Source organism: Leuciscus leuciscus (genome assembly GCF_965113295.1).
Source record: "Leuciscus leuciscus genome assembly, chromosome: 22".
Classification (NCBI taxonomy): Eukaryota; Metazoa; Chordata; class Actinopteri; order Cypriniformes; family Leuciscidae; genus Leuciscus; species Leuciscus leuciscus.
In genome coordinates, this window is record NC_138746.1 from 6,692,576 (window position 1) to 6,719,249 (window position 26,674).

At 37.8% G+C, this 26,674-nt stretch overlaps 1 protein-coding gene across 5 annotated transcripts in view; it reads right to left on the minus strand.

Moving 5' to 3' along the window:
• Positions 1–26,674, minus strand: part of gbf1 (golgi brefeldin A resistant guanine nucleotide exchange factor 1) — an 82,906-nt gene that overhangs the window by 21,504 nt on the left and 34,728 nt on the right. For 2 of the 5 annotated variants that reach the window (XM_082153270.1, XM_082153269.1), the window contains exons 4-11: positions 21,694–21,825; positions 10,501–10,619; positions 10,092–10,200; positions 9,097–9,157; positions 5,448–5,502; positions 1,103–1,247; positions 616–833; positions 366–534 (exon numbers count right to left, since the gene is read on the minus strand). In XM_082153270.1, coding sequence (XP_082009396.1) covers positions 366–534; positions 616–833; positions 1,103–1,247; positions 5,448–5,502; positions 9,097–9,157; positions 10,092–10,200; positions 10,501–10,619; positions 21,694–21,825 — 1,008 coding nt within the window. Of the gene's footprint in view, positions 1–365; positions 834–1,102; positions 1,248–4,995; positions 5,077–5,447; positions 5,503–9,096; positions 9,158–10,091; positions 10,201–10,500; positions 10,620–21,693; positions 21,826–26,674 lie in introns of all 5 variants that reach the window. The other 3 variants (XM_082153268.1, XM_082153267.1, XM_082153271.1) reach the window with 2 other exon arrangements.

A 26,674-nucleotide genomic window follows, 5' to 3' on the forward strand; every position in this document is an offset into this window, starting at 1 on the left:
ATAATGATTTCAGTTTTTTGTTGCTTTAAAGCAATCTATTGTATAAAGTGGTATATAAATAAACATGACATGACGTGACTTGACTTGAGCTGGTGCAAACATATCCATAACGCTACGATAAGATGCTTTCTTATCTGTAGTTTTCTCACCTTTGTCATTTTCGTTGTGTTTATTTTGTTATTGAAAAGAAAGCCCACAGCACATTAAAATTCATCTAAACGCTTCTCTCAGTAGCATGGATGGCATAGGGATGTGGGCTAACAGTTCTTTTTACATCCAAATGAAGAACGGGAAAAAAACTTCACCGCGAGGCGCAAGTATATCAGGGCCTTAAAGTAATGAATTTTGGGAAAACTTTCTCTTACCCTCTCTCTGGGTGGACTGCGTGAAGCGCACTCCCCTGGGGTTCACGTAGTCCATGTCGTGAACCGATGCCGAATCAGACTGGTCAGCCAGCAAGTCTCTGTCTTCCAGGACTTCAGGAATGGACTCCACTGAGGCTGACTGGGAACGTTCCACTTCCCTGCCCTCATACTGATGACACCACACACCATACCATACCATCAAGCTCAGAACATATGTACTTGGATAGTTTATTGATGGTTTGAGGGTTACCTGTGATTCTAGTCTGCCTGGCTCTGCGGAGGGTGTCATGGGAGTGGTGGCCGTTGAGCTGCTCTGCTCCAGGTCTGTGAGATCTTCCTTTGAGGTGGTTTTAGAGCCGGCGTCTAAGCCACTGTCAGTGGTGGGGCTGGAGATGGAGGAAGCTGCACTGTCTGAACCAGGAAGGATAGAAGAGCCTCCACTGTGCTGCTCTATGAAGGGAACTCCACCTGAAATAGACATGAAGACAGAGTGACCACACATGATTCTTAACATCAAAGTCATGGCCTAATGGTTAGAGATCCAAAGGGGTTTGATTCTCAATTTCATGACCCTTAAACATTTTGAATCTAATTGGCTTGAAAAAAATATCAATTACAGTTTCAAGCCATTTTAGAGCAATTGATACTTTATAGATTGTCAAATGCAATTTAAAGACTGAAAAATATCAAGAAAATTAAGCTATATATGCTCCGCTCACTTTAACATGTCGGTATACCTGAAAGGTTGTTGGTGAGGGTACTGGACTGGGCTGGATCCATCTGTCCTGAGGGACTGCGCACCATGTGACGAGGGGGGCGGGGAGAACGCTTCTGTTTCTTCCACTTGGACGACTCGCTTATTCCCCCGGCTCTCATCTTCAGCTTCAAAACAAACATGGTCTTGTTAAATCAAGCCAAATGCTCCAGATCACCGCAAAAAGAACAACGCAGGAGGAAAAGACAAAAACAAAATCTCATGATACCTCAAATTATCATTCAAAAATGCCAACACATCAAAAGATGCATAAACACTCATATACAGGGATGTCATTTTTTTAGAAAACCTTCTGGGTCTGTATGTATGCTGAGGTGATTGTGTGTATTGGTATATACATTTACAAAGACAGCAATATTAATCCAATTTACTTGATTCTTATATTTTATTATCTCTATAGGGATGCTTGGGAAGTGAAAGAAATGAAACCATCCTTGTTCCAGTAACAACTGTATTAACATTTATTTGACTATTTTTAACCTAACTTTGACTTTACAGTCACCCAACTTCCACACTCCAAGTAACACAACTGATTTCAACTGAGCGCAGAAAAAGGTTTTTATAGTAAACTAGAACGTTTGCGACTAAATGTCACCATGGTGAACAAAAGTACCATTTTGTATTATTAGCCTGCAGGGTCTTTATCCAGAATTTTTTTTTCCTTCCATTTTTCCATTTCCATTATTTTGAATTGGTAACAAGCAGATGTCAAGAGTTCAAATCCCCCAATCAGAGCTTTTATCTTAAATTAATCTTTTATCTTAAATATTTTCTGCCCAGTGTTTTACTTAATCTTCTCATCCTGGCAACCATGCTCATGTCTGCACTGCAAATAAATAAATAAAAATAAAAATACAAACAGGGGGGGCTGAAACCATGCAAGTTTGAGTTTAACAATCTCTATAACCATATTTTGCTCAAACGAAAGTGTAATACAGCCAGTTTGTGTTCCTTCACGAGGCCGTTTGTGCTATTTGTCTCTAAATAATAATAGTGAACTGTGATAAATCCAAACACAAATCTTTGTGATTGTGGTTGCTGAATAAATGCACTTACATGGTATAGGGAGTCTGACTATTACGTCGATTTCAGTGCAGAATGGGAGTGGGCAGGCACTTAAAAGTTTGCTCACCAGTCACGATTCTCTGATTGATGAGTTCTTTGCCGAATCAAGGGTAATAAAACGATTATTTAAAAATAAGTTGACAATGCACTGATAGCTTCAACAAAACATCAATGGAACCAAACTTCTAGAAAATAATTTACAATTTCCCAACTCTACTTAGAACGGCAGTTCTAGGTGTATTACGAGGCTGCAGCTCGTCTTGTCTTCAACGAGCCCAAGAGGGCCCACGTCACTCCTCTGTTCATCTCTCTGCACTGGCTACCTCTAGCTGCTCGCATCAAGTTCAAGGCACTGACGCTTGCTTACAGAACTATCACAGGCTCAGCTCCCTCCTACTTTCACTCACTCCTACGAGTCTACATCCCTACCAGACACCTACGATCGGTCAACGAGCGACGTCTCGTGGTTCCATCACAGAAAGCCACAAAATCACTTTCCAGAACATTCTCATTCACAGTTCCATGCTGGTGGAACGCTCTCCCCACCCTCATCCGGAATGCAGAATCCCTGACAACATTCAAAAAACAGCTGAAAACCCATCTCTTCCGTGAGCACTTAACCTTATAAAAAAAAAAAAAAAAAAAAAAATCCTTTCCCTTTGAAACATCACTTATCAGGCTTATGCTACTCTGAATAATACCTGAACTTCGTATTTTGAGCACTTCCTGCGTTGTTGTTGCTTTTGCCTCTTTATGATGACTCGCTGAATTTAGTCCTAATTTGTAAGTCGCTTTGGATAAAGGCGTCTGCTAAATGACTAAATGTAAATGTAAATTAAAGGTATAGCGGAGGATCTTTCCAAATTTTAGATAAGACCCGCCCTCTCCACTTTTTGAAAAGTTTGATTGATTCACTAGAATGATTGACAATTAGGAGGACCAATAGTTTAGACTACCCACCAGGAAGTAAAACATCCTCTGCTATACCTTTAATTGCATTAAAATGTATCACAGTGTAACCAGCTAATACTTGTCTCAGCTGGTTCTACTGCCTTAAACGTCCTTCAAAAAAAAAAAAAAAACGTATTCAATGAATTATAACATTAAACCTGGAAGTGTAATACTGTCAAAACATTATCATAGGTTAAATACATGGGGGTTGTACAAGGTTAAAGTGAGTCTGATCGGTGATGATCTCTTCTTCCTTACCTGCACTCGTTTGTTTTTCCATAAGATATTGTAAGCCTCAGGAGAAAAGGGGCAGGCCCCGGGATTAGTGATGGACATGTCTCAAACTCAGAGAGACACACATGACATGGGAGCACATATACAACTACATGCATGGGGTATATGTGGGAGAAACCAACACGCATACCAGTACAACATTCATGCACACACACACTCATTATCAGTAACTCAACAACACCCATTCAGCGACAGTAACCCAATGCATCTCTGAGAGGAAACGGGGGGAGTAGCACCTCAGCATACATTACAAATAAACATGTGTTACTTGAGGAGACTAACCGAGGATAAAGATAATGGGTGCAATGAACAGATCAGGAACACACAGAGCATGCAAAATGGCAGTCAAATAGGATTTCTGGTCTTTAAAGAATTGACAAAAAAGACCCATTCGAATGAATATACATTCAAATATAGAAAGTAACATTCAAATGAAACTATGGAACCAAAATGAAAATATGAAAATAAAGGTCCTGATGTGGTTTCACCTCAGCTCAACTCATTTGCATAAAGTATAAAGCTAGACCTAAACTATGTTACATTGTTTACCCATGACTGTTCATCTAATACTCTGCCTTTAGACTGAGACATCTCTTTAATTTCACTTTCACACACTTGATTGAAGTTTTATTCACAAACCCGATTATTTCCATATTTACAATACACGAGAATCATTATTAACAGGTTTGGCTAAGAATAGATAGAAATAGCTACTTCCTTTTTTGAATGGATGTTTTGGGTTTAGCACAAGTTAAGCTCTGTTGACCGCATCTGTGGCACAATGTTAATTAATCACAGACAATCATTTAGATCAAATTATATAAGTTCTTACAATCATATAAGGTTTACTGCATGTAATAGACTTATAATGGATGCTTATTTGGTCTTGAATAAACATTGCACATAGATTCAAAAGTATAAACTGTTCACTATTCTTGTCTGTGACTAGTAATAGTAAAGTTTTGTTTAGTTTTACAAGCACTTTTGTTTTCAGCTCAGATACTTTTTTGTCTAGAAAAATTAACAGAAGCATTTTAGCTAGTCTCTAGAATGCTTTGCAATATTGTAGATTATTATTACAATTTAAAGTAACTATTTTCTAATTGAATATATTTTAAAATGTAATTTTCAGCTTTGCCATCTTTTACATTTCAAAAGATATTTAAATGGAAAACATTTCTCTGAAAGTGCAACAATATTTTGCAATCTTCCCGTTTTAACTATGTTTTATCAAATAAATCCAATCTTGTTCAATCACATTAAATGCAAATAAATGCAATCAATGTGATTGAACTGATGGAACATGACAAAATGACATGCTGCAGACTTTGTCAAAATAGCTTAAATTGTATTGGACCTGGAATATACATTTAAATCCCTTTAAAAAGACATCATGTTTTGTTGCTATGACAAATGGTCGCTTTAATTCATTAGCGAATCTCCCCACCATGCATTCAAACATAAAGCCATGCGTCCCGGCGTATTTAAATGCACTAGCTACAACTCAATAAAACTGCTGTTTTAATGCATGTAAATGTGCTATACCCTCTCTAAGCCCGTCTGATTGGTGTTTCTAGTCTGCTCTGCATAAATAAAATCCTGTGTGTCCAGAATACAGCCTGGGATCTGCGAGTTGGAACAGGTAAACGGGCAAAAGATGAACTCAACAACAATCAGGTATGAAAAGACAGGAGAAGAGAGTGTCTATGATCCCTGAATAATTGCAATGAACAGGAGCAGAGTTTTTTTTAAATACAGAACCAACTGTGGCTAAAAAACAGTTTACTCTCACTAGATACTATTTTCCATCTCCTGACCTGATGGAAGACACACATACACAGGTATAATAATTATGCAACAGCAACTGACCTCAATTATGGGTATGGAGACATCTACGTAACAAAGCTCAAAGTAAATGAGAAATGAAGGAGGCAGATGGGAAACGGGTGTAAAGGGTCTGGATGGAGAATGGAGATCTGGGGGGATTTTATATTTACCTTCTTCATGTTTGTGCCGACATAACTCTTGGCCTCCTCTTTGAACTGTGGCAATCTGCCCAAAAAACAAATATAAAGGTTTGAGAGTTATTTCCATCCATGCATTTATGGCGACATTTTTATATCAATATTTTGCAGGTGAAGTCTGAACTACTAGTGGCACCAAAACAGAAACGCAGTGGCCCAAGTGGGTGTGACATAATATGGAACCAACAGTAGGAGTTTGGGCCAAGACTACCGAATGACCAATGACAGTTAGCACTTACTTTCACAAATTCGTTTGGTGCAACTAGCTGTGCAGAAATAACACCATTCAGCTTCAAAGCTCAATGCCTTTCTAAAACGCACATGTGTACAAGTCAGGGATTTTCAAACTCCAGGCACACTTAAACTTTGGACCATGAAGTGGTTTCATAATTGATGAATTTTTCAAGATTTTTTTTCAATGACAATTATTTTTGTTTATTGCTGTTAATCTGCTTTGAAAGAAACCATATAGTATAAAGTGCTATATAAATAAAAATGACGAATTAGGGGGATGAAAGGGGGTGCTAAAGGTAAGAGTGTTAAAAAATAGGAAATATATTAAATGTGTTTCAATTTGCTTTCTAATGGATGGAAGATGCTATATGGCAATCATGAGGTTAATCAAAAATAATTATTTTATTTAAAATATTTACAGTATAAATGGGTCATTATTAATGAAATGATATAGATGCCATTATGTTTTAGAAAAGGGGTTACTCGCAAGGGTTTTGTCATGAGCTGCTTTTCCACTTGCGCTTGGTACGGCACAGCACATTTACAAACTGTTCTCGGCCCAGAATTCTCAGCATAGTTGGCTAACCGCGATGAACTGTGCTCGTAAAATGCGTGTATAGTGGCTACCAGTTTCTCGGTCGCTGGCTAAGCTCGAAATTTGAGCGAACTAAACACAAAAATGTTAAGAAATATCTGATCATCTTCCATACCGCAGTCAATATTTACATCTCATATCATCTGCAAACTCTTGAGTTAACAAGGCAACGACTTGTTCTTAGGAGTCACATCTAGTTCCCCAAACTGCAATTTAATTAACACATTTGGAATGATCATTCTGAGAAACCTCTCTAAAACCAAAACAGAGGAGAGGCAATATGTCCGAAGAGTCAGCATTTTTGTTCCCAGGGCGTGACTTTCGACCCCCTGTGCCGATTCATTAGCTGAATTAGATGGATGATGTTCTCGGCCCGAACGCATTGTCTGCATGTGTGCGTGTTGTGTGGACACTGCGGCTTTTCCTCGAGTGAGATGTCAGCGCTCGCACAGGCAGGCTGGGAGAAACGGCTCCTGATGTTAACTCTGCTCCGCGTTAATGGAGTGTTGTCTTGCCGGCTTGATTATGGGATGATCTGTGAGTCCAACAGATTAACATCCCTAATGCTTTCAGCAGGCTGCTTAAGCCTCCTTCTGAGCACTCAATAAGATCCGCTGTTCATTACTCTGGCTCTCTCGACCACACACACACACACACTACATTCACTGCTTATTACCCTTAGGCACACACACTCATTATTAAGGCCTTTCACACCCTCATTGTGAAAGCGACGTGGACAAGAGGGTCTGGGCAATAAGAACGTGCACAATGGGAACAGCAAACTCGGGTTGTGAGATTTTGACAGAGTGTGTGTGTGTGTGCGTGCATCTAAGATTAAAAGGTGTTATCAGCTATAATTAAAAATCAGTAATGAATGCTATACTCATCTGAAGGACGTTTACAGTGCATGAAATTATAAAAACAAACAGAGGATGTTTACATGGTTTTGAAAACCAGATCAAAATGCTGTAATATTATTCATATTTCTCTTTTATGCAAAACATTATCTGTTCCTCTTTGATTGAGATTTTCATGAGACCAAATTTTGTCATTATGTCTTTGTTCCACGTACATACGTATGTGTGTGTGTCCCTAATCTATATGCAGATGGGTAGAGTGAGATGTGCTCTGCGGTCTCATCCTCTCGTCTGTGAGAGATGTGACTGGAAGTCTAATGTGAGTGGATATGCACCTCTGATAAATGCCACCATATAATCATGTTATTGCATTAGAGCAGCAGTGAACTATGACCTGCACAAGACGACTACGGGCTTCCGCTCACAATTGCGCCACAATCATATAACTGCGTGTTAGATATGAACTAGTCAAAACTAAAATTTTAAAGTGCATATTTCTAAATTGCGCATCATACAATGTCCATGTCACAATATGTGCCATTTCAAGTAAATAATGATGTCCGTGAACTATATCTGCACTTAATATTCTTATTATACTTAACATTTTTGACCAAGAACTTTTTGAGTTTTGAAAAACACTTTGGACTTGAATAGTCTTAATACTCTCAATACTTAATAATAATAAATCTGTAGTTTTTTCTATTGATGTATAAATAAATAAATAAAAAATTTAAAGGGGTCAGTAAGATTTTTTTTTGTGTGTGTGTGTGTGTGTGTGTGTGTGTGTGTGTGTGTGTGTGTGTGTGTGTGTGTGTGTGTGTGTGTGTGTGTGTGTGTGTGTGTGAGAGAGTGACAGTAAAGACTTTCACATTATTTACAAAAATATATATTTCCAAAAACGTTCCATCCATCAAAGAATCCTTGAAGTCTGTGTGAACTGGAAGTTGCGAGTGAAACGGAATTACTGAATGGGAAAAAGAAGGATGCGGCTTGTTTTTTTTCCCACTGGGAACTAATTGGATCTAGAAAAGTAGGTGTTCCATTCAGCTCACTGTCAAAGTTCAGAGCAGACTGAGAGTTGGATGGGATATTCTACCCAAGCCGTCAAACTGACGTCATCAGAGAAGGCAGGCCATTCCAGAAGGGAAGTAATTTTCTAATTTTCATTAAAGATTACAAATGATTTTTTTTTTTTTTGTGGATTTTTTACTAGTACCACAAGACTAGTAATGTGTGCTAACAAAGTAAATAGGGTCAATTTTGAACTTATCAAATGGGAAAGGGTTCCCACAAAAAAATTAAGCAGCACAACTTGTCATCATTGATATATTGACAACAAATCAGCATATTAGAATGATTTCTGAAGGATCATGTGACACTGAAGACTGGAATAATGATGCTGAAATTTCAGTGTTGCATCACAGGAAGAAATTACATTTTAAAATATATTAAAATAGAAAATTGTTATTTTAAATTGTAATATTACAGATTTTTCTGTATTTTTGATCAAATAAATGCTAGTGAGCGACTTTTAAGAATATGAAAGAAATCTATTTGGCGCTAAAATTTTGAACCGTTGTGTAAAGAAATAATCACTGAAACGCAGGTACGCATTTCTTTCCCCTTTGCATTCATTGAGGTCCAGAAAGAAGGCACTGCAGCAGCAGATTCTGTGTGGGCCTGGTAATTAGCCATGCTTTACATTGTCAGAGACTGATGCTTTCACCTGTCCCTGTCTGCGTGCGAGGGGGAAGTCGGAAACCCTCCGGAGGTAATTGAGAGAGGCCTGAGAGTGAAATCGGAGCCCGTTACGGAGACAGACCCAGTTCCTGTTGTGTTTGGTCTCAGGTTTGGTTTGATTATGTGAACAGCAAGAACACGACTCAGTTCCTAATCCCCATCTCTACATCGCCTCTTCCATTCTCTCTCTAGTTACCTGGAGAAGAGCAGCTGCACCATGTCCACCAGCGTGTGCTCAGCTGACTTTCTCAGCAGCTCTGTGATGAGAAAAGAGCAAAACCAGAAAAAAACAATAGAGAGAAAGAAAAGGAAATGTTAGTCCAGAGGACAAGAGCAGCACCTCTGGGGCTCAGAGTCCAGACTCTGTTTGGTCAGGATTAGAGCAGGGTTTATCAGTCCTGAGAGCGCAGGAGGCAGATTCACATATTGAGCATTTCAAGAGTTAGGATATACAACAAAATGTAGATTTACAGAAAATGCTTTTATCAAAGCGATTGACAGTGCACCAGTGTTCGGGAAAGTTACTTTTAAAAGTAATGCGTTACAATATTGTGTTAAAAAGGTAAATAATTGAGTTACTTAATTACTTTTTTTGGAAAATTATGCATTACGTTACTTTTGTGTTGTACTTTTCTTCACCTGGGCTGGGCTTATTTGTTTGTTTTTTAATAAAAGAAAGATTTTGGCAAATGTAAAGGCAATTTTACACCAAATGGTTGATTGAATCGGATCATCTAAGGTCAGCAGCAAATACACTGGTTAATAAAGTGAGATTACACACAAAGAATATTTGTATTATTTAATTGCATGTTTGTGTAATATGCATTTGCATTTAAATTTTTATCCATTTTGAGGAATACTGAATCTGTTTTTGTGCAAGTGAGATGAGTAAATGCATGCTCACATTTAGTCAAGAACTACAGAAACAATCATGTTTACACAGCACACACAATGCTTCTGCACTTGATTTCTCACAACATGGGGACATGAGAGGTGTCAGTCAATAAATAAAATAAATAATAAAATAAATAAAATAAATAATTGGGAAAACAAAGTAAATTATTTGGAAAAAGTAACTATTTTGTTAATTTAAATGTAATGCATTACTTTAAAAAAAAAAATGAACCACCAACACCACAGTGCACTTAAAGTATACATTTCTCCCTGGAAATTTCACTTAATTTCACTTACCACTTAATCTCATTTCAAAGCATATTCGGAAACAGGACTGCATGATCTCACAAACGGACTCATTGGTAAGATGGGCTCCAACTGGAGTAAGCAGCAAACTCCTTAAAACCTGGAAAGAATATTAATAAAGACCAAATCTTCTACTGAACATATCTGGATGCATTTTAGACAATTATTTATTATACACTCCTGGATAAAAGTCTGGGGTCAGTAAAAATTTTATTTTTCAAAGAAAGTAATACTTTTATCCAGCAAGGATGCAATAAATGTATCAAATGTGACAGTAAAAACATTTACAATAATAAATAAAACAACAGTTTAATTAAAATGTATTTCTAATTGTAAAAATATTTGTATTAAATTAGCCATTTGTAAACGGCACCAGTTTGTGTGATTGAGAATGTGTTACCTGGAGGATTTTCATCAGTACAACCTCATCACTAGCGGGGTCGGTGCCCACGAATCTCGCATGTGTGACGGCGTCGGCCATGTTCTCGATGCCCTCTGCTGCCCCTTCATGATTGGCATCTGTGGAGGACAGGGACGGCGAAATTTAAAACAAACTAAAAATATCCTAATATATTCCCCCTCACTCTCTCATTAATGCTCCTGATTCTCAGCCAGATAAGTTGTACGTGGGTCATAATGACATGACCATGGTTACATGATTAATCTTACACAATTAACCTGGTCACCAGTTCAGCCCCCACATCGCTATCAACTAACCACGCTCCATGTGAAGAGCGGCAAACAGCCATCCGACATCTAATCACCAGATGTGTGCGCTTTTGTGGACGGCCTGGTAAATTGGCTGTCTAGGCAACGATGTTTTGAAACCCAAGCAGGGCCAGATAGCAGGCTGGAGCCAGGCTGCTTTTCCTTTCCCATCGCCTTTAAAGAGCATTTCATTAACTAATAAGCGCAGGCTGCCTGGGGAGGAAGCCGGGGCTGTGACTGCAGGTAAAGCCTTGACACAAGAGTGCATTCCACTTATTAGCAGGCAAATAACACACAGAGAGAGGGAGAGAGAGACTGAGACACAGGACAGCCTTTACTCTGAACTCTGAGTGAGCACCAGCATGGTTATTAAGGTCTAGAGAAGGGCTTCAAATCGCCAAACTCTTTAATAATAACCCAGTTATTGAATAGACGAGCAATATACTGGTCGAAGAAGAAATCTAAGGATCATCTCTATCCCCATTACGCTAAATGTTGTCACATAGTTGGACATTTATTCCAATCATTTTAACGCTTTACCACCATGTGATATTCAGAAGAAAGATGGAGGAAGAGCTTGTGCGATGCTGAGGCTCCACCAAACCCCGCCTTCTTGTTACTGATACTAATGCTTTCCTATGAAAACCTGTTTCACCACTGCCAAACACAGAGAGAGAAACAACTGGATTAAATGGATTAACTTAGGAACTAATTATAGAACAATGTGCACTTATATTTAATTAAATATACATAAACCACAAATAGGTAGGTGTGTGTGTGTGTGTGTGTGTGTGTGTGTGTGTGTGTGTGTGTGTGTGTGTGTGTGTGTGTGTGTGTGTGTGTGTGTGTGTGTGTGTGTGTGTGTGTGTGTGTGTGTGTGTGTGTGTGTGTGTGAGAGAGAGAGAGACAGATATTCCAATACAAAAAAAAGTTTAATATATTGTTTTCAAATAACTGTTTTCAATTTGATAATTGATAAGTAATGTTTCTTGAGCACCAAACCAGCATATCAGAAAGATTTCTGACATGAAATCACTGACTCATGAAATCAGGATCATGTGAGTGAGACTGGCGTAATAATGCTGAAAATTAAATACGTTTTAAAATATATTCAAATAGAAATAAAAGTAGGTTGTTTTTTTTCCAATTGTAATATTTCACAATATTACTGTTTTTAATGTATTTTGATCAAATGAATGCAGGCTTGCTGTGAATTTTTAATATACATACATAAATTAAAATATTAAAATTTTAACTATATTCACAATAGCGCATGACCTCCTGTAATGTACCTTATTGCTTAATTTGAACACCAGGTATGTGTTACATGACAATTAAAGAGCTCTTTAAAATCAAAGCATTCAAATGCTTTTAAATTAAAAAATGTTCCCAGATTTACATCAAGATCCTTTTATACAAATGACTGTTCAAAGAGTTGGATAACTTGCTGACGTGGCACAATGACTGAGCAACTAAATTTCGAGTGAAAATCTGCGAGTGAACTGAACAGCAATGAAGAGGCAAGCCCATAATAAACAGGACCCCCTTCCAAACAGCCCATCTCCACGGAAACAAGAGCCATAGTCTATTCAGCACAACATCAGAAGTCATCTAAAATACTAATCCTCACTTGGCAAGGTCTACACAGCCGAGCGGGAGAGTCATTGTTGAAATAACTGAAGTCTGGGTGGGGCTGGAGGGTCTTTGTGCATGTGTATGAGAGTATCAAAGAGGTTCAAACAGCTGTCGTGTACTAAAAGGTTAAGTAAAAGTACATTCAGACACCAGGGTGTCCCTTAAGTGAAAGAACTGCTCATTGCAGAAAAGGGTGCGTGCGTTAACCCTGAAACCAGGCGTGCATGGGCGCCGATCTGGCTCTTTCAGCCAAAAAAAAAAAACTGAATAGAATAGAATAGAATAGAATAGAATAGAATAGAATAGAATAGAATAGAATAGAATAGAATAGAATATGTCTACTCCATCTGCACGAAATCCATTTTAGATTGTATCGCATCACATATTGTAACTTGTTTTTAAATGAGTGCCAACTTTTTAACTTAAAACAAGGTACGATCTGAAATGCACATTTCCAAACACTCCACGTACATGGGTTTGTGTGTGCTGGCTGTCATAGCTTTCAGAGGGATAAGTGGCTGTGTAAGTGAGCCTTTGGTTTGAGTACCGGCCTGGGAAAAAGAAGAGTGGGAAAGGGAGAGTGGGAAAAGTGGGATCTGGATATCTGTCAATACGTCCGTCCCCCCGAGCCCACCGACCTCAGGCCTGAGATTGAGGGGAATTAGCCCTCACCAAACAAATTCACAGTGTGTGTGTGAGTGTGTGTGTGTGTGTGTGTGTGTGTGTGTGTGTGTGTGTGTGTGTGTGTGTGTGTGTGTGTGTGTGTGTGTGTGTGTGTGTGGTTACAGGGAGACCCCCCAGTGTGCCGTAAGGACTCAGGTCTCACTGTACACCAATAGAAGTCCTGGTGCATTTGACTGATAAAAATCACATGTTGTGACTCTTGGTGAGCAAAGCTAAAGTGCTCCTCTGCTTAAAAAAACTAAAAGAAAGAAAGAAAAGAAAAAAGTGTTTGGTGTGATCGGTTAGCCTAAAACAAAATTACAAGCAGCAGAGATTGTCCCAACTTCACTGTACTGACATAGGACAGGTGAACGACTAAGAATTCCCTATGGGGATCAAAATAAAGTGTACCAAAGATCACTGCATTTCTGTTTCTGGCCAATAGATGTCAGTATTCTGTCTCTGTACTGAAACGGCAGTGAGTTAAACAGTCACTCTCCAAAAGACCAATAATATTTCTGGGACCAGCATACTCTCTTCTGCCTATTTGTAAAGTTGAACCTTATAAAAAAAAAATATGTCCACTGAAGAGGACATTTGGGTTTTCAAGACTATACAAGAAGACATACTAGGCTTTTCAGACATAACTATTTTGATTGGTTTATTAAAAAAATATATATGTGGTTGGTATATGATGATTTTCAAATTTTGGCTTGAAAATTCACATCTGAAGAATGATTCAAAGCTGCAGAGCAAACAATACAGGTTAAAAGGGGTAAAAACAAAATAATAATATTCCTATGAGATATTCCGTGTGAGTTACTAGTATCATTATTAGGGCCCGAGCACCGATGGTGTGAGGACCCTCTTGGAATTGCTCTGTTTATTATTATTATTCTTCTCCGCATTTAATCACATTTTTGAGGGCCTAAACATGCTCGAAAACTCACGAAACTTTGCACACGCGTCAGAACTGGCGAAAATTTACATCTGATATAGGTTTCAGAATTGGGCGTGGCAAAATGGCTCGATAGCGCCACCTATAAAAGTTCAACGGAGTGCGCCTCCCGCTATGTTCCACGTACGTTTACGAAATTCGGTACATACATGTAAGGACCTAATACCTACAAAAAAGTCTCTTGGAGCGTAGCCCTAAACACAACAGGAAGTCAGCCATTTTCAACTTCCTCTCAGATTTTTGTGCAGTTTTTGCCATTTTCATGCCTCGTACTTTAACGAACTCCTCCTACAGTTTTAATCTGATCATCTTCAAATTTGGTGAGTGTAATCTTAAGGCCTTTGCGACGTTAAATTGCGAAGATCTTGAGTTTTCGTCGAAGGGCGGGTCCTCGGCGGCCTGACAAATTTCGATGTTTCGCCATGAAACAGGAAGTTGCTGAAACTCAGGCATGGAATGTCCAATCTGCGCCAAACTTCACACGTTTGATAAGCGTTCTGTCCTGAACACATGACCATGCTCATATTCAGTTACAGTCATAGCGCCACCTGCTGGCAACAGGAAGTGACATGTTTAACACTGTTGTGAACTCCTGATAACATATAAAAAAGTGCCAGCAAGTGCTAAGCATGCTAACAACATACTAGACACATGCTAAAACATGCTAGCAAACACTTAGCTAATTGCTAAAGCATGCTATTACTGCAATTAAATAGGAATTTGCTGTAACTCAGGCACGGAATGTCCAATCTGCCCCAAACGTCACACGTTTGATAAGAGTCATGGCCTGAACACATCTACATGAGAATATTCAGTTATAGTAATAGCGCCACCTACTGGTAACAGGAAGTGTCATGTTTAACACGTTGATGCCGTTCTAGCAACATGTTAAAAATGCCATTGACTTCTAAACATGCTAGAAACATGTTAAAACATGCTAGCAAAACTTAGCTAAGTGCTAAAGCATGTTAATTCAATGAAACAGGATGTTGTTGTTATTCAAGAAGGCAATGTCCAATCTGCGCCAAACTTCACACTTTTGATAAGCGTTCTGTCCTGAACACATGACCATGCTCATATTCAGTTACAGTCATAGCGCCACCTGCTGGCAACAGGAAGTGACTTGTTAAACACTGTTGTGGACTCCTAATAACATATAAAAAAGTTCCAGCATGTGCTAAACATGCTAACAACATACTAGAAACATGTTAAAACATGCTAGAAAACACTTAGCTTAGTGCTAAAGCATGCTAATACTGCAATTAAATAGGAATTTGCTGAAACACAGGCACGGAATGTCCAGTCTGCCCCAAACGTCACACGTTTGATAAGAGTCATGGCCTGAACACATCTACATGAGAATATTCAGTTATAGTAATAGCGACACCTACTGGTAACAGGAAGTGTCATGTTTAACACGTTGATGCCGTTCTAGCAACATGTTAAAAATGCCATTGACTTCTAAACATGCTAGAAACATGTTAAAACATGCTAGCAAAACTTAGCTAAGTGCTAAAGCATGTTAATTCAATGAAACAGGATGTTGTTGTTACTCAAGAAGGCAATGTCCAATCTGCGCCAAACTTCACTCTTTTGATAAGCGTTCTGTCCTGAACACATGACCATGCTCATATTCAGTTACAGTCATAGCACCACCTGCTGGCAACAGGAAGTGACATGTTAAACACTGTTGTGGACTCCTAATAACATATAAAAAAGTTCCAGCATGTGCTAAACATGCTAACAACATACTAGAAACATGTTAAAACATGCTAGCAAACACTTAGCTTAGTGCTAAAGCATGCTAATACTGCAATTAAATAGGAATTTGCTGTAACACAGGCACGGAATGTCCAGTCTGCCCCAAACTTCACACGTTTGATAAGAGTCATGGCCTGAACACATCTACATGAGAATATTCAGTTATAGTAATAGCGCCACCTACTGGTAACAGGAAGTGTCATGTTTAACACGTTGATGCCGTTCTAGCAACATGTTAAAAATACCATTGACTTCTAAACATGCTAGAAACATGTTAAAACATGCTAGTAATACTAAGCTAAGTGCTAAAGCATGCTAATATAATGAAACAGGATGTTGTTGTTACTCAAGAAGGCAATGTCCAATCTGCGCCAAACTTCACACTTTTGATAAGCGTTCTGTCTTGAACACATGACAATGCTCATATTCAGTTACAGTCAAAGCGCCACCTGCTGGCAACAGGAAGTGACATGTTAAACACTGTTGTGGACTCCTAATAACATATAAAAAAAATGCCAGTAGGTGCTTAACATCCTACCAACATACTAGAAACATGCTAAAACATACTAGTAAACACTATAAGTACTAAACCATACTATTACTACAATTAAATATGAATTTGCTGTAACTCAAACATACAATATCCAATCTGCCCCAAACTTCACATACTTGATAAAAGTCCTGCACTGAACACATCTACAAAGCAATATTCAGATATATAACCCCACCTACTGCCAACAGAAACTGAACTGGTTAACACAGTAATGCAGTACTAACCACATACCTATTGTGTACTAAGCATGCTAAAAACATACTAAACATGCTAGCAACTACTATATACTGTATACCTCCTTAAATGCACATTGCCCAACCATGCTCTGTCTTCCTAAAGCCAACGAGTGACGATGGCACGGGTGCGAGGGCCCTTTCATCGCTGCTTGCAGCTTTAATTGTTTTTTGTTGTGGCATTTACAAGTTTCCTCAAACTCATCAATACAATATTGTAATAATAAATATAATATGTGAATGACAACACACATTGTGCCCATATACAAATATATTAGCAAGAAAATATTATATGTGAACAAACATAAATATTCTGTAATGTCTTTGAGAACATATGTGCATAATTTGCCAGGATTCTGAGCAGAACCAGAAAATCGGAAACATAACACACCTGTCCAAGTCTTTACACTGGCTTCCGGTTACATTTAGAATTGACTTTAAAGCACTATTACTTGTTTATAAATCCCTCAATGGACTAGGACCTCAATAGATTGCCGATATAAACCCAACAGATCACTCAGATCATTAGTAGAAATCAGTTAGAAATACCAAGGGTTCACTCAAAGCACGATGAGTCCGCTTTTAGCCATTACGCCACCCGTAGCTGGAACCAGCTTCCAGAAGAGATCAGATGTGCTCCAACAGTAGACGCATTCAAATCCAGACTCAAAACACATCTGTTTACCAAATAAGCACTGTGCTACTGACATCCAACTTTAGTTTATCCGTGTCCCCTTTTCATTCTTTCTGTTTTAATACACTTTAAATACATTTTAATCAAAGTTCTTATTCTTTGTTTTTATTGTCATTCTTATTTTCTATGCACTTCTATGCACTCAAAAAAAAAAATCCTTTTTATGTAAAGCACTTTGAATTACCATTGTGTATGAAATGTGCTTTATAAACTTGTGCAACTGTTCTGATGCAACTTCACAAGATCAAAAAGGTGCGTGGAAGAAAAGCAACGGAATTTCGGGACAATACCAGCAACACCTGCGAAATGGAGAGATCAAAATAGTCAGCTTGTCTAAAACTAGCCTTGCCTTGCCTAGTTTGGTTCATGTATATTGATTTGAAGTTGAGGAGAAAACATGTATTTCCAACATTTATGATATTAGGTTCACAAAGATATACTAATCAGACAGAAATTGTGACTTAAGTCCCAATGTCCTCTATAGGTGACACTAAAAAACAATTTAAACTAAATAAATAAATAAGTATTAGTCCACACTCCACATTTTTTTTAAATGTGTGTTCTCAGGTGTATGGTTAGACTTCAGCTTCTCACCCATACAAACCATACTATAAAACCATATCTGACATATATGAAGAGTCAGTGATCAATTATAGTCTATTACCAAAATCCAAAGTTAATACCCCTGCATCACAGTGAGTTGGGAATCAATCAGAGCTGTTAATGTAAGACCTATAATGTGTGGCTGTACTGTATGTCTACGGAATGCTAATTGGGAGTAATGATAATGTCACTCTTCATGGCAGATTAGAGCAGTCTGAATGAGCATAACCCATCAGTCAGCACACAGCCTCTCACATACCTAAAGGTCATTTAATCACACACTCATACGAGTGCATTAATATGTCACGCTCGTCAGGAGTGCTCACCTGGGATTAGCACAGCTCTGTGTGTGTGAGAGAGAAAGAGTGTTGAAGCTCTACTGAGAAAGAAAAGAGTTCATTCTGTATGTTACTCAGGAAAAAATTAAGTAAAAAAAAAAGAAAAGAACAAAAACAGACAGCCGAATACATGCTGCAGTGCATTGTATTTTAATTTATACAGTATTCGCTTAACTTAAATAAATATTAGGCCAATAACATAAAAAAAAAAAAAAGAATTAGCATACTAAATTGCTTAAAAAAAAAAAAAAAGACACATATGCAGCCAGGTGTGCTGCTGCTAGTACTGTTAGACAAACTTAAGTATTTTGTACTCCAGGAAAATATGCATGTGCGACTACTAACCCTTATCCTACAAGTAAAGGGGGCCGAGCTTTGGAGATCTACAGCGCAGGTTGCCATAGCAACCATTCCTGATGAGATGCTGGCATCATGGGGGATTGGGAACAAGGGTGCATCTGGGGTGACAGCAGCTCGCAGGGTGTCCAGAATTAGTTTAGTTGATCTGTGTGTCTGTGTCTATTGCATTCCAATAGTGAATGTACTTCTGTTTTTATATACACACATTCAAGTGTGCATTGTTTTTCTAATAACTCAATGGCCAATTATTCCGCTTATACTACGGTTACCACACCTCAAAACATTGTTCAGATGATGCATTTCAAGACATTTGTCAAGTTTTTGTCCTTCACATACACTTGTGTGTAGGACTCCGTTACCTCTGTCGCCTCTAAACGGTGTTCGGCAGCAGCGTCTCTACTAATCTGCTTCAAGAACAGCGCCTTTATTACCTCGCTAGTGAGAAATCCATGTAGCCTTTAAGTTGCTAAACTATTTTACTGATCAAATCGTCAGAGCAAGCGCTGACAACATGTTTCTGTGTGAGAGTGTGTCCATACTGTATATATGTGCGTTTGAGCGGGAGAAAGAGTATGTGCTTTCCGTACATATAAAATGTAATTTTGTGGCAAAAACACGGAAATAATTTGTCATTTTTATCCTATTGTTTTCTATATTTATTTGCTTGGTCAGTGTCGTTGTGGGTTTTGGTTCTTGTTGTTGTAGTCTGTAAGGACCTTTGAAGTATCTGAAATCATTTGGTGAAGTGATATGGAACTGTAATGCGGTCAAGACCTTCCTGGAACCTAGACCTAGCCGTGCGTTTCTGCACACCTTGCACGTCAACCAATCAGATTCAAGCATTCAACAGCCCCGTAGTATGTATGTGTGTGCGTGTGTGTGTGTGCGCGTGTGTGTGTGTGTGTGTGTGTGTGTGTGTGTGTGTGTGTTATATTTAGTGAACTAAAGAATATTATAGAATCTTGATCTTAAAATTGATTTTAAGGCATAATTTTACTTTTGTTTTAGATTTTTTAAAATGCTGAAACTTTGTTTATTTCCAGGTTTAAATTTGATTTTTATTCCTAGAATTAATGTGTAATGTAGAAAATAAATACATACAAAAGATTTACTTCCCAGATATCCACTCAGTACTGTATCATGTTATGGCTTAGAGCACCTGTAACATCAGTAAAACCATCCTTCAGTTTTGCAAACCATGCCGCTGCTTGACAAGTGCTCTCATAGTCGTTTTTTCAAACAACTGACTAGTTATAGGAGAGGGGAGAAAAACTAGAGACGGCTTGTATCTTGAACAGGGTGCTGGTTTCACACTTTGAACCGGCACTAGCAGCATCTGGCCATATTTCCCTAAGGAAAGGACAGTCTGTGCCGATCACAACTTCTGAAAAACAAGCTCTCCTGTGTCAATGAAAAAATAAACTCCATCCATCAAGACTTCTGCTGAGAAGTGCATTCAAAGATGACACTGACCAATTGGGCTGAGATGCAGAACATTAAAAACTACCCTTCAAAAGTTTTGGGTCAGTAAGAATTTTTTTTTTTGAATAAATAAAATAAATCAATACTTTTATTCATCACGGATGAGTTAAATTGATCAAAAGTTACAGTAAAGACATTTATAATGTTAGAAAATATTCTGTTTGAAATAAATGCTGTTCTTTTGAACTTTCTATTCATCAAAGAATTCTGGAAAAAAGTGTACACAACTGTTTTCAACATTTTCAACAAGTTTTTTGAGCAGCAAATCAGCATATTAGAATGATTTCTGAAGAATCATGTGACACTGAAGACTGGAGTAATTTAAATTGTAATAATATTTCACAATTTTACAGTTTTTTTATCAAATAAATGCAGCCTTGGTGAGCAGAAGAGACTTCTTTTAAAAACATTAAAAATCTTTCCGATCTAAAACTTTTGACCGAGAGAGAGAGAGAGAGAGAGAGAGAGATCCATCAAGACTTCTGCTGAGAAGTGCATTCAAAGATGCAACAAAAAAACAAAAAGACCATTAAAGAGATAATTCCACCAAAAATGTATACTTCATCCTCTCACCCTCATGTTGTTCTAAACCAAATATGTTATGAATTTTTTTTTTTTTTTTTTTTTTAATGATGCACATTTTTATGATTAAGTTACAACACATAAATAATAATAATTGTCATTTCTGGTGCTTGACAGCCCTTGGTCACCATTCACTTTCATTGTATGAAGCAGCTGCTGCACTTCTCTTTAGTGTTTCACAGATGAAAGAACATTAGACGGGTTTAGAAGGACAAATTTAAAGACTGCATTTTTATATTCAATTTAATTAAAAACTATTAATTTAAAATGATCAATGTTTGTGTTAATATTTATTGAGGACAAAATACACTACTATTCAAAAGTTTGGGGTCAGTAAGGTTTTTGAAAAAAAGTCTCATGTACTTCACACGAAATGCGTGAATTTTTATTGTAGGCTCACAATATAGGCCTACAATTCGTTCCCATGACTTACTAATTCATTCCCTCGTTTCACTAGATCACCACGTAGATATAATTTGTTCCCTTGTTTTAGTTAGTAAATGAATTCGTTAAATGTGGCCACAATTTACTAAAAACGAGGGGACGAATTAAGTTGTGGAAACGAATTCTTAATTCATGGCCACAATATATTTCTCTGCATGTCATGTGTGGGGCTCCATACTTGTGCTCACCAAGACTGCATTTATTTGATCAAAAATACAGTAAAAACAGTAATATTGTAAATTACTCAAATTTAAAAAAACTGAAACATTTCTTAGAATTAATGTTGAAAATGGCTATGCTGCGAAACATTAAAAATGTATTTACGGTAAATTTAATATATTTCTGCTGAATAAAAATCATACGTAAAAAAAAAAAAATCGTACTGACCCCAAATGTAAGCATTAGTGTATTTATATTAAATGCATTCATATTTCTACATTAACACTTGGATAACCTAAAGAATATGGAAAACATGCTTAATTACATTTGATTTAGCATCTAATATTCTGGAGCAAGAAAAAAAAAAAAAAAGCATAAAAGAGTCGTCTTCTTTTTTTCTCAGGCACAATAAAAACTTACCTATAAGGCCATATGACAAGAACTTGTTGACCGATGTGAGAGCCAGGCCTGTGATCGGTCCAGTTGTGTCCTCTGAGCGGATCACCTCCAGGAAAGGTCTAAGAAACACATTGGGTTCCACATCGGAAAGATCTAGAATTACAAAAGATAAGTCATTAGGTCAGAGGAGAGCAATTCAACCTACTGACAAACACATGATGAATAAGATACTAGTCAGTTACTATTTTCAGCTAGTAGAACAAATTGTTCAATTGCTAAAAATAATTACGTTCTTTATAAATCATTGGCATATACATGACTGAAATTACAAACCTGTGTTGCATACATGTAAAAAAGATGCAACAGGGCAGAAAGGTACAACCAGGGAGCGGGTTAAGAGAGGGCTGTTTCTTATTCACCTTGGCAGAGTGGAGTATCTTATTACAACTCTGTTTCCAAAAGCTCTTGTTTAAAGCAGCTGTGTAGGATGTAGGATTTAGCATTAATGAAAATGACTGAACTCGTTGTGGTGGGAGGACTCTGCTGCTAGCCTGCTGAAGTAACAGCTGCTGGGAAAATTAAAGCCTCTCTCTCATCATTAGGGATGATACCGCTTTTTAGAAACGGAGTAAGAGTAGTACTTTTTTTTTTTTTTCTGTATTTCCCAGTATCGATACATATATTTTTTAGCAATGCTACAATTTTTAGGTAAAGTCAAATTGATGATTTGAGGGTAGAATGCTTAATATTTTCATGAATCAACTCTCACATTAGAGATTTGTTCTGGGTCACCATTACCAAGGATGAACAATGGATGGTGCAGTACATGCAAATACTAAAATGCAAAATAAATACTTTTTCAAATGGGATGAAAAAAAAAACAGGATCTTATGTTGTTGAGAACTTAGATTTAGTTGGTTATCCATGCATCATATTTTTTGAAAACTCGTTAAATTTAAGTATCAAATATCAGGCTTTTGATTAACATTTATTTCTGCATATCTCAAATCACCATTGTATCACATTGCATTACATATTTTTCCCCCACAATAAAAAACTACATTGAAAATGCTTACTTTATTGAGTTTTGAATATAAAGGTATACCATCTTACAAATAAATATTATTGGGAGATATAGAGTGACAACTGTCATAAATATGAGCAACTGCACCAAATTGCATATTTTTGCTCAGTTTGGACCTCTGAATAATTGGACCTATCCTCAAGTATAAGCTCCAATTTTATCCTATATTATTCTATATGAGACATAAAAGCTAGATGCATCAAATGTGAACAAAAAAATGTGAACAAAAAAATGTAAAAAAAAAAAAAAATGTATGCAAACTTTAAGATTAGGTTCAATAAACCATTCAATTTGTACAAACAAATAGACAAGAGAAAGAGCCATTTGGAAAACAAAAACTCACATTACAAACTTCATCATGGTAATATTAATATATGACCATTAATAATGCATTCGTATGTATGCTGCATTGTATTGGTTTTAGCACAAAAACATTACCCCAGTCAAATCCATTACAGATACTACCAGATTATATAGTTGTGCAGACCTCCCGATGCTATACTAAAAGAGCATACAATTTGCTTATATTAAAGTTGAAAAATCAGATGCATTCTACACAGTACGAGTGCGTCCCATACAAAAATTCCTGATGAGAACAGCAGAGGCCAAGAAATAAACGGCCAGTTGCATGATACAAATTTAGGCCTGCAGCTCTGAGTTTATTGATGAGCTTTTATAAGAAATAAGCACCACACATAAAGCCTTAATCTAACAGAGCCAACAAAACACAGCTGCAGCCGAGGATGCAACATACTTCATTATCTTCGCCGAGCTCTTTATTTGTGGATGGGAAAGCACCTCGGGCCAATCCACCCGAGCGCGGGGAACAGCCCCTCTGAGAACGCCGGCGAGAGGGGGGCGAGGGTTACAAAATACAAACCAGGTAAAACAACAATGGAAAAATTAGTGGAGTCACGAAAACCTGCTGCGAGTGTCGAGTCGAGGCGCAGCTTGCCATAGCAATACTGGGCGGATTAGGGTTCCCCCGAACAGCTACTTTGACGCAAAAAAACAACTCGTGACTTCAAAGCCCGAGTCGAGCCTCAGCCAATTTTACAGAGCGCACATATGACTGCTGAGTATTAGCTTGTGATATCTAATACGCCTGCGGCTTGTTTGGAGATAAAATATTAAATCATTTGAAAATTTCCACACTTTGTCTTATCCGCAGCCAGGTTGCTTCTAGACTCTCTTCCAAAAGCAAATCTTCTGTTGCGCAGTTTCTTTGGGGAACTTGATGTTTTCTTTGTATTCTCGTGGGGGAAAAGCTCAGTAATGCTCCATTCCTACAGTGAAAACTCTTTGACGGTGCTGCAGTATCTGATAACAAGGGTCTCAAGTGCTTACCACTTAACCCAAGTTCACGAAAAGCCAAAGAAATTGTGGACGGCAGAAGAATAACAAAAATTACTTTGAAATCAAGTCGAAGAAACAGTCGCGAAGCTTCGAAAACACAGGACCAAACAAACTCTGCCGTTAACGCGTTTCTTCAAACCCAGAAACTTTTAAAGGTGGGCTTAGACTATATTACTTTACAGTGGAAGAGAGAGTCTGGAGTGAGGTGGTGGCGATGAAGGGAGAGGGATCTCAAATGAATCTGTCAATAGAAGCTAATAAAGTCTTCATCAGAAGCTATCACCCCATAAGTGCCACCTTCACTGCAGCTAGTCTCTCAGATTGGAGAACTCAATTGTGTTGTATTGATCCAGCCGGCCATCGGCGGCCCGTCGTACTGCCTCCCCCCACGTGCGCCAATCTTCTTAAATAAAGGCTAAATATGACTCGGTACTTCAGTGCAATCTCCGGGGCCACGCAGGGAAATAAAGAAATTGAGGCGTTGGACCATGATGGTGAGACAATCACACAGTAACCAGGGTGACCTCTGTGTGACATTGGCCAAAATAAAAAAGGGATTAAAGTCGGTCACCCATCCATGTATGCCACGGCTAAGGGTTTTGAGTCTCCAAGTATGTGCGTGTCCTTGGAGAACAAGCTCAGAAAATTGAGAAACGGTACGGCACGGCTCCTAACAATCTCCCTTAAGATTCAATTGTGCCTGTACATAACTAGCAGAGGAGCTGTTAGCAAAAACTGAGGCTATGGCTCATCTCCATGATATTTTACTGCTTCATAATGCACAAATACAGCATTTTCACTGTATTTTAAGTTTTGCAAAATATCCAGTTTTCCCACCGCATTGTAAACTGCACAATGGTCTGTTCTGTTGTAGGTCTAAACTCTGATGAGTGGACCGAGTCTGGTTTAACAGCCGCCTGTGCAGTCGAGTGTGACTGGTACCTCCGCAAATATCCCCGGACCCTGGGGCCCCTGGGAGCACCTAGAGGAGATGCCGCTGCCACACATTACACATGCACATCAATTGGCACTGGTGCAGAAAGAGCTTAAAACAGAGCACAGTTTAAGCGGTTGAGGGTCTGAGCTATAAATGTACATAACAGCAGAGCAATGTCGAGAGCAGTATTAAGAAAGCACATTAAAACTGTGTTACACTGATCCAAATGCATCCTGACGAGCACCAAAGGCAGGTTTTCGAACAGAATTCAGATTCAAAAATATATTTGAAGAAATTACAATTAACCCTATTTTCTAAATGCATGTTATAGATCTAATTAATTCATGTATGTGTTCCTGTTTTTAAAAAGAAAATGTAACTTGTAATGTTTATTCAAAACGTTGCCATTTCCATTTCACTGCAATTTCGTCCTTTGTTTTATGCCGCCCTTTGCTTTTCAGACCCATAATACTATACATAATGAATAAAAGCAAATAAAAATAACTTATCAAACTCTTTGAACTGTTACTGAGGAGAATAAGAGTTTACAGAGTATACAGTTCAGTCAGTGTTTCCTACAAGGCGTTACATTATGTGAATCTGTTTTGAAACACACCAGACTTTTTTTTGGATTTATGCATTTGGCAGACGTGAATAATAGCTAAATATAAGATATTAAAATTGTATTTATCTAAATAACATGACTTGTTTTTAATTGTATTATTTTTAATTCAATTTTATTTATCATTTTAAGGTATATTATCAATCCATCAAGCTCCAAATAAAAGTACTACAGATGACTATAAAAAAAATTATTAAAAAAAGATATTACCACTAAGTTATTTAAAATATAAGCCCTTTTTGTTGATTTAGCACAAATAACTTTTGTGAAATTTGTACCATGATATAAATGTGATAGTGATAGCATTAACATTTTGGTATGCCACCCACCCCTATACAGTATTAGTAGGTGATTACTTTGAATATTCCTCTACACTCACGGGAATTAAAAATAAAAGAGGACGTAACTACAAACACAGAGATCAAAACTATCCAAATAATCCAGTATCCAGTTTCCTAAACTGTTTGAGATTTCCCCCCTGTAGTAAATGTAACTAAAGCATCACTGACAGATCAGAATTCCATAGAAGCAACGTTACACCACACAAACAAGAGGAGGCAATTTTCCAACAGGCTTTATAGACCTGTGTGTGTGTGTGTGTGTGTGTGTGTGTGTGTGTGTGTGTGTGTGTAGGACAGCTATTCAGAGAAGCAAATGATCAGGCTACAGCAGCAGTAATACAAACAGTGACTGACTCTCAGTACTAGACCCGCTGGGCCTTTGTGTTTGTTTAATCTAATCACAAAAGAATGAATAACTTAATTTGTCAGACCGCTGTCTCACATATTTTAGACAATTATACAGGCCAAGTGTCTTCTGTCAGACTGAAAACAGCTATGCTCTTTGCTTTACAAGTAGGGTTGTTTGTTACGGTACTAAAGTTTCAGGGTATTTTTTTAGGGTATAACGTTCACGCGCCGTACAGATATGATTGTGATTGGCTACAATGCTTAAAGGACAAGTTCGGTATTTTACACTTAAAGCCCTGTTTACAGATCGTATC